The sequence below is a fragment of the Dermacentor silvarum genome, chromosome 8, assembly GCF_013339745.2.
Source record: "Dermacentor silvarum isolate Dsil-2018 chromosome 8, BIME_Dsil_1.4, whole genome shotgun sequence".
Taxonomy (NCBI): Eukaryota; Metazoa; Arthropoda; class Arachnida; order Ixodida; family Ixodidae; genus Dermacentor; species Dermacentor silvarum.
Genome location: NC_051161.1, coordinates 70,117,886 through 70,127,512, shown reverse-complemented (window position 1 = coordinate 70,127,512; position 9,627 = coordinate 70,117,886). Strand labels below are relative to the sequence as shown.

Below are 9,627 nucleotides of genomic sequence, written 5' to 3'. Positions count from 1 at the left end.
TGCAAAAATATTAGTTATTAGCGGAGAAATTCGTAAACAAAGACCAAATATCTCTTCCTCAATTTCTCTCACCCCAGATTTGGCGCTGAAGCAGTGTCGTCACAGATTTCATTGCTCTCAGCGAATCAGAATGCGCCATGATACATCACCGCTTGCGTAAACGGCCGAGGCGCTGGATGCATCATTGCTGCATGCATGGTCGCTGCGTTTGCGTTCGCCGCGATGGATACCGTTGCTGCCGCTGAACCTTGCAACGAAGAGCTCGCCAGGGGAGCAGGACTGCATTTCAGCGATATTCAATGAAACGGAGCGCGAAATGATCCTCCGTGCTAGAGCGGTAGGTGTTTCCGCGTGCGATGGCGGTGAGCCGCCGGCCGCGCCGGCGGAAAGCAGAGCTTCGATCGTTTTCGTCGACGGAAGGCGAAGCGTCCGGTCCGCCAGGCGACGATGTTACCGACAGAACAAGCGTAGAAAGTTGCGCACGTACGCGGTATGGTTATTTCGTGGCTTTATTTAATGACATTCAGCACTCACCGAGCCGCCAGTTTGCTGCTGCAGGGGCACCGGTAGGGGGTTTGATGAAGGCCGCATTGAGGGAACAGTTGCTCGAGAAAGGACTGGCCTCTGGGGCACGCCAAGATACTTTCCGAGGGCAGGATTATACACATAATCCGAGGGCGAGAAATGCAGAGAGCACACCATCGCTTTCCCTGGCTCTTTTGCCATTTTATCATCGGCAGAGCACTGAGCCATTGCGAACGCCGGGGAGCCGGGGCTCACCGCGCGACACTACATGAAAGGACATAATCGAGTCAACACTGCCGCTGCCCTTGGGCCATTATACAGCCCTCAACACTACACACACGAGGCATTTTCTGGCTGTTTCCCGCGAAATCAACGTTTTTCGAGCCACGCAACACGCAAACAAACACCGTAGAGCGGAACAGGCGCGCGCGACGATGCATTGACGAAAAACGAAACTACGAAACTATCACGACCGAATGTATCACCATGTCATTTTTTCTTATTTATGTAATTTTGTGCTAAACTTGTACTTCCTCGCTTGAAACGGTTTAAAGAGTTGGCAAATGCTGTTTATGTACGTTTAAGCTGTATTTCATTTTGCGTTTTATTAACAGCGATAAATCGCTCTCGACCAATCGCGACCGGCCTGCATTTGTGATATCCGACGTCACGAATGTGTAGTGCGGAAAATTCGAAGGGGCATCAGCACCTATCCTTCAGTTTTTCGCTATTTTATCGCTTATTAAACATCTGTTTGCAGTAAGAATGGTACGGCTGTGATCGTGAAAGGATAATCTACCATTTAAGCTCAACTTCCCGTTTCTCTTTAGTGTCCCTTTAAGAGCTGAAGAAAGTGTTTGTGCCATATATCTTTACGTGTTCTTTATTTTCTTTTTTTTTGAGGGGGGGGGGGGGGGGAATCAAAGTACACGTAAAGAAAATTTTGATATTTTTCAAGTTTCAATGAACAGAAGGACCGCCTGCAGCAACAATGACGCTCACCGATCACGCACATCAACGCACACCTCCTTCCTGTCAAAAAAAATGTGATACTATAACATGGCAAAAAGCGGACGTTTTTCGGTTGGGCTGTTCGCACCACCGAGAGTGTGGAACGGTCGTTAGTGTTGTTCTAAAATAAGGTAAAATGATAGAAAGGTGTCGGTTTGTAACCACGTCTTTAAAGCACTCGTATACTTAGTCTTGATAGGGGCCAATAAAGGTCAGCGCCTAACTGTACTGTCTCAACGGAAAAAAATAACTTCTCCAGGTCGCTTTTTCTTGTGTTCATTCTGCCTTGTGTGCGAGTCACATAAGCTTTCAAGGTGTCATACGGAGTCGTGTCCATCATGGCGGAAACAGTTTGTACGTTTGGAGATAAGACTAGCTTGCGCTGTGCAACTATTTTGCTTTGTGCTTGGCCTCTAATCCGTCTAAACACTTTCGACGCTATATGTATCATGCGTTATGCAGTTTGTCTCTGTCTATCGCTCTTTATTTTTTATTTTGCTGGCTAAATGACAGTTTGTATTACTCCTCAAGTATTCTGCCTTGTGCACTTCGTATTGTCAGAAAAGGCAGGTGATACAGCCAAGAGCACTGCACGGGCCGATTTTTTGAGCCTGGGCCCGGCCCGGGCCCGATTTTACGTCGGCTACCCACCCGAGCCCGACCAAAAGTTTTATGGCGAGACCCGGGCCCGGCCCGGAAATAATCTACGTTACTCGCCCGGCTCCGCCCGCCACCCCTTTACCTTAGGCGCGAGCCCGGCCCCAGCCCGGCCCGAGCCCGGCTGGAACCGGCCCGAACCCAGCCCGTCGCCCGAGACAAAAAAAGACCACCGAGTAGCATTAAAAAAGAAAATAAAGAAGAGAATGAAAGGAACTTATTCTTAAGGCATAAATAAATGTCATATGCAATTATGAACACTATTTGAGCGGTCTCAACGCAAATACCAGCGCGCGAAGTATTACGAATGACCCTGCCGAGCATTATCGCCAGCACTTTCCAACGGCGCGACTTTTATGCGGCCCAATCCACTTCTATCACCACACCGCCACAGTATTATTCCACGTCGGGCGCCTCATTGCAAAGCATGAGCCGCCCCAGCCGCTCGTCCCTCTCAACCGTATTCTAGTACCACTGATCTCCACGCCACGACAGGTCCTGAGGCAGCGCATGGATGGAGTAAATTGAGAAAGAAAGCTTCTCGTTCCTCCATGGTGCAACGTAATGCGCTGCTGCTAGGCGGCCGGTTGAGAACACGCGTGCAATCATAGATGGACGCAGTGCCATATTTCAGCCGCGTGACGAATTGTCTTATCTTATCAGTAATCGTTTTACCAATTCGCCTTTGAAGAATCAGTAAGTCGCGAACGCGCTTACACCGCGCTGAAAGCATTAATTACATTGATTTAGGTAAGGGATACAATGGCATCCTTTGGTTTGACGCGGCTTACGTCTGTCTGGACTTTTACATTCTGTTCAAACAGCGCAAAATACGACGGAAGAAGAAAAGGGACGTACACAGGAGTCGCACTGCTTGCTCCCAGCTGCGCCGGGTCAACAGATTTTTCAGAGTTGGGACGCGCGAGGATAACTTGCTGCACGTTGCATGCACACCACGAGAAAGTGCGAGCCCGGCCCGGGGCCGCATCAAAATACCCGAGCCCGGCCCGGGCCAGGGTCAAAAAGTCCATGCCGTGCCCGAGCCCGGCCCGAGCACGTGACAAAACTGCCCTACCCGGCCCGACCCGGCCCACGGGCCGGACCGGGCCCGGGATTTCGGGTAAGCCCGAGCCCTTGCAGTGCTCTAATACAGCCACGCCAAGGCTTGCAACCCTTTGCTTGAGTCAGCTAGTGGCGCTCTTCACCAAGTCTTTGCTTTGCTGCGCCGCCTTCGTATCTATGAACAACTTTGAGTTTCCTGTTGAACGCTTACTTGACACTAGTGCTATCCCATATCTTTGCTTACGTGCGCATCTATGACACTTTTGCAGTTTATCAAGTGTTCTATGATATTACGATCTTTTATTAAGTTACATTTTGCATCAATCAACCTCCTGTGCAAGCATTCCGTGGTACCTTATAAGAAATGTTCGATCTCATACATATACGTGAATATGCTGATGTTTTTCGTAGCACCGTCTGGCTGGACACAGCCACCGCAGTGTTGTAAACCACTTTTTTCTAAAAATGTCTACTCGATGGCTGAAAAACCCCGCATTACCCTACGCGGCGTTCGCTTTTTGACCGCACGCTTTGGGCTACGCACCATCTTTTTGTTCGAATGCTTAAACTATGTGGTTAAAAAAACGGGAATTTCAATAATAAATAGCAGGTTTACGAAACAAATTACCGCGGCCGTTAAATAAATAAAACACCAAGGTTTTCTAATAAATGAAGCATCTTGCAACTCACATCACATGTTTATTTATCAAGACGTGCTTTGTGGCTAAAGGTCATTCATTTCAGGACCGGCGTTGGGCTTTGCTTCCATGAGCCAGGAAACGAGAATCAGAAAAGTTGCAATACCTACTGATGGTGTGTGTTCAGATTTACCCTGAGGCTAACACAATCTACGGTAACAAAGAGAAGACCTAATGCGTGGTTATTAGGTTATTATTTGTAAAATTTTACTGTCTTGCATCACTTTAACAAACATACTACGATAGCAGAGTTATCGGTCTGTTTTTAGGTATTTAAACGTTTTAGGTATATGAAAGAATAATTATAAAATAACAAAGTTAACTCGACCATGATGGCCGATAACTCAGCAAATGGAACAAGACTGCCTGGCGTCAGTGGCCGCGGATATGTCACAATCAACGAGAAGAGCAATAAAACCGCACAGCTGCTAACAGCAAAAACTCTTTACTTTCTGCCGTAATAGGAGAGCGCGCGATTTGCGACCTCGGCTAGGCGGCTTCCTGGAGATACAGAACCATGGGTAGTGTTCACGTTAGAGTCCAAATGAACAAGGGGGACCGGCACTCGGTCGGCATGGTTTTGGTTCCGCGACGTCGGCCAGGTGGCTTGCTGGAGGCGCGAAATCATTCGAGTATTTACGTGAGAGTCCTTGCGAGACTACGGGACAGTCTAAGAGTCCAAGTGAAAGAAAGGGCGGCCGGCGCTGGCTTTGGTTACAGTATATTTTCTTGAATACAAAGTAATATGTTTTTCTTTCTTATTCGGTCAACGCTCACTTATACAGTTTCAGCAAGTCACAACGAAGGCTGATTTAAAAGGACGACGTTCGGGATTTCACCTCAAGTTTGTCCCGATTTTCCTGTTTTGTCACACTCATGTTCGAGAGAGTTATTTCAGTGGAAGAGCAAAGAGTCCGGTAAATATAACACTGCGGGTTGGGCCAACATAACTATAGTCTCTTGTCTTCTATTATTATGTCTTTACGTCTACTATTTTTATCCAGAATGATGCCGTTTACTCCGGCCTCCTCGTCCCTGCTAAATGTAAAGTGACATTTTTCTACTTTTCTTCAATTCTCTTTGGATTAGACGGCAAGTGCGCATTAATTGCTTCAGAAATATGGAGAGCTTCATTCAATCCTGCATAAAAGCAGCAACAGTTGCTCGATATATACAAGATTGTATCGGAGGACGGCTGTCCTTTCTGAAGCTCGATGGTAGCTGTCTCATAAAAGAACTGGTAAGTAACTTCAACGTCTGGTACTTCATCTTGTTATCCAAGGAGCTTCCATCTAAGTGCATGGGATCGAAGAAATGGTTATACTCAGCATCCACCAATGCACAGAATATAATTAATTTGTTGCATTAAACAAATGGTATCTGGCGACTGCAGGTAGGAGATGAAAGCCACCATCTATTTTGTTGACAATAATATGTGAAAATTTAAAAAAGAAGCATCAAGTCTACAGCTAAGCAACTCAGTATAACCTGAGTCCTTTATTACTTTCTTTCTGCTTCCGAAACTTTTCTGTCACACTATAGGAGACCTTTTTACGCTGTCAACTGTTAGTGCAGCCGCGCCACTGGTCATAAGGGACACTCTGCAAGCGGCGCAGCATCTCGCGGTGGGTTGGCCTGGTGTTTTTCTCACGAGATTACACGCTTTCTGCCTTCCGCCTTATTCGAATAACCTAAAATGGTCCCCAGGAGTTCGACGAACGATGCCAAAGAGTTGTGTACTGCATTGCCATTCAGACTATGGAAGGAAGGTCGAAAAGTTGCTCGCTTTGACCAGTGACTCTGACTGGCGTGTGATGTGGAAATGACTTATACCGTGGCGAGAAACCTTCAGCTTCTTCTTCGACTCTCCAAGGTTTATGTGAGCTAGAAGCATTTGCACCCGGGAAGACATCATTCGTGGCAATAAATTGTCATACAAGGCTCTGTTCTTACGATGCAGCGCAAAATACAAAGCTAAGGGCCGATGCCAATCGGCAATTGCTTGAGAGCGCTGAGCTTGGCTGGTTGGTACATGTTGAATGGGATCAAACTGCATAAAAAAACGAGACTAAGTGTAGACGACAGCGCTGTGTCTGTAGTGTAAACTTCGTCCTACGTACCTTTCGTGCCGTTCGATCTTGCGAGTGTTTTAATGCCTCCAGGATTACTTGTCAAAAAGAAATCGACACCTCAGCCGTTACCACAAAGGCGAAGGAACTCACAACCTGAGTACGCCAGCGCGGAGCATTTAGTTGTTGCTGTGGGGACCAGGTGCCGACACCAAAGATAGCACCCACTCGGGTACATCAAGTGCGGTCATTTCTATCAAGTAAAAAATCAGTATTGTTCTTCGTTCAATCAATAGAATATCGCCCTTCCTCCTGACTAGCCTAGCTCATTCCTATCGGTATAGTGGTTGTCGAATAAAATAATTTCTAGCTTTCACATATATTTGCTTAGAGAAACCTGGGTCGGCCGCGATCAAGCTTGCGCTTGTCTGTGCAGCACTTGCAGTGCTCGTCCAAAAGCAAACGTCTCCCAATAGCCTCGAAACTTGTTTCTGTATAGAATAAGTGTCACTCATGGGTGGGGAAGAGTTATACACGAAGACCAACATGCACCACAATCCAACAAATCCTGTTAAATAACGTATTGTTAGTATCAGCCACTAGAATGGCAATGTTTCTCGTGTTCTTAATTTCGAAGGGTTTACTTCCCAGGTTAATAAAAAATGCCAGGGAAAGGCAAAATATCATATATCTGAGCTTGTCCTCCATGTGTTCGGTAATGATCACAAAGTAAAACGACGCAAACATAGCTCTGAATGTTACCGTGATTATTCGATTATGAAAAGTAATCGCACAAGTCACTTTAGTATAGAAATTTGTGCAATACATTGTAATTTCAGCAGCCTACTACCCAGCCTTAAACTTAATATTAACCAACGAATCTATTGTGACACGTATTTTAGACTTTTTTCAGTATGCAGGACGAATCATATTTAACAAATAAATGTCTGGAATCAATTATCTTTGCATCATGACAAATGTCCCAACGTGATTTAGATATTCGCGCAGTTTTCTAAAAAAATATTGAAATTGTCAGGCCTCACGGGCACTGAGTCCCATTTTGTGACTGAAGCTGATGTACTATTGCATTCTGAGGTTTTACGTGCCAAAACCAGTTCTGATTATGAGACACGCCTTAATGGAGGGCTCCGGATTAATTTTGACCACCTGGGGTTCTTTAACGTGCATTACAACGCAAGCACACGGGCGTTTTTGCATTTCACCTCCATAGAAATGCGGCCGCCGCGGCCGGGATTCGATCCCGCGACCTCGTGCTCAGCAGCGCAACGCCTTAGCTAACTGAGCGACCACGGCGGGTGAAGCTAATGTAAGAGCATTTCAACATTGGCCAGCGTTCAGGCGCGAGTTCAGGCGCGAGTTCAGGCGCGAGTTCAGGCGCGAGTTCAGGCGCGAGTTCAGGCGCGAGTTCAGGCGCGAGTTCAGGCGCGAGTTCAGGCGCGAGTTCAGGCGCGAGTTCAGGAGCGTAATAGCTATTGATCAGTCGTATAACAAGCTGATCGATGAAACGCTGGTCACGCATGCGGACAGTAGCTAAGCAAGAAATTTTTCGCGGATACAGTCATATAGGGCATATACTCTGGGATTGCGAAATAGTTCAGAGGAGAATTTCAGTCCTCCCTGATGAACTGAGGGTGCTGTGCAGAGCCACACTGACTAGCTCAGATCTCCACGACAAACTTTGGGCCATCCAGCAAGCCCAGAAGCTACCGAGAGACAGGGTCTCACTGCTGCCCCCGGCGCGGCCTAGACCCAAGCCATTAATTTGCAGGATTTTCAATAAAGTTGTCTCACACACACACACGGGTCTTGAATTGGCAACTGCTATCTCTCGGGCATTGCGACGCACCTACGGGCAGCTAAGGACCGCAGGCTATATGGTCACATCGCCGTAGTCACACTTCGAAGTTACCTTGTTGCACCTGCGTATGCTTTGAACCAGATGTATTTTTATTGCGCTCCTTGACACATGGTGCAACGGCAAAAGTGTTAAAATAAAACGTGGTCTTTCCACAGCAATAGACCACAAGCACTTTCTAACATCCCATTTGTCCTTGCTGTTAATCGTGTTAATCTCCATCATATTAGACAATACATTTAAGCCAGCATGACGTTTTACAGTAATAAAATTCAAGTTTTTCGGCCCCTGCAACATAAAGTACAAGAAAGCTGTACGTTTGAAAAAAAAAACAGCTTGCCAATCCCTCCTGGTTTGGTGCCTCAACGTATATTCTCGTAGCCTTTACTACGCCCATCTGTCATGTATTCTTGCAGAATTCGCCTCTTTACTCGGCCATCATCTTGGCCAGCCGTATAGCTCTTTCACCTTCCTTTGTTCCTTTCCCACACTATGTAACGTCTAAGATCAGTCTAACCATGACCAGCTATCTGTCTTTTCATTCATGCATTCTATCTCGATCTTTTCTCACAATAGGTAATTTAATAAAGTGATTCCTAAACGCTTTTCTGTGGGATTTCTTCCGCAGTTTCAGAGGATTTTAATTGCACTGTCAGAGCGTTTAAAATGTTTTTAGTACATGTTTCATTAGGTTAATAGGAAAACTTCAACCTGTATGAGAGAAAATAACTTTCATGGAGTAGGTTGACCAATTCTTCCTGCACCCACGTGCTTTTATTGAAAGAACTAACAGATTTATCAAGTTGACGTTCATCCGTTGTGTTTTTCCTTGGAGGAAACTCGGTTTCAGACACCTGTACAAAGAGAAAAAAAAGTACTTTTGCCACAAACACAGCGTACGGTAAGACTTGCTGTTGATATGACCAGGTAGGAATTAGAAGGAGCAAATACAATTTAGAGCAGACAGAAGCAATTATCTGCACCTAGTGCTCACGCGCTTAAATCGATGTCAAATGTGGTGGAAGCGCTGATACACTAAACATAATTTACGTAATTTGCGCATCTACGTTCAGCTGAAGAATAACAAACAGCTGAAGGAAATGTTGAAATATACAGTAATGAAATTAATCGCAAATGCAGGCGACATTTTCAGACAACTTCACAATGAGCACATAAACGGCAGCTTAAGGATAAGTTATCGGCAGAAATGGCGGGAAAGCACAGTCCCAGCGGAAAAAAAAAGATTAGTACAATTGGACTGGTGGCCAGAGCAGCAAAATCACGACAGGCTTCCTGACGGCAACCCCTGCTTTGGAAAATAGAATGTGCCGTTCCGCCCACCAGTCACTTCTGTCGCGTGTCGTGATTTTGCCGCTCCGGCCACCAGTCACTTGTGCTTATCTTTTTTTTCACCCGGGACTGTACATACAAGACAGCATTATCAAAATCTTAAATAAAGAGGCAAATGAACACATGAATTCTATCTGAAGCTATTGTTAGACACTATCAATTCCATCCCATGTTACATGCTTTTTGCATGTCAATAAACCATTGACTAATAATGTTTGATTTCCTGCTCAGCCGCGTTCCAGTTATTATTATACGCAAGCCGGCATCGAAAGCATGAAGACCAACATTTGACGGCGAGGTCGCTAGAAAACATTTGATGCTGCTACCCCTGATAATTGATGCTTTGTGCACAGAAAGTTGTTCAATGTGGCGTCGGACA

At 45.9% G+C, this 9,627-nt stretch overlaps 1 protein-coding gene across 1 annotated transcript in view; it reads right to left on the bottom strand.

Moving 5' to 3' along the window:
• Positions 1 to 8,641: 8,641 nt before the first annotated feature.
• LOC119461402 (translation initiation factor IF-2) overlaps positions 8,642 to 9,627 on the bottom strand; it is a 61,680-nt gene continuing 60,694 nt past the window's right edge. The window contains exon 7 of the mRNA XM_037722695.2: positions 8,642 to 8,752. Within this exon, the coding sequence (XP_037578623.1) occupies positions 8,745 to 8,752 (8 nt within the window). The 3' untranslated portion in view covers positions 8,642 to 8,744. The remainder of the gene's footprint in view (positions 8,753 to 9,627) is intronic.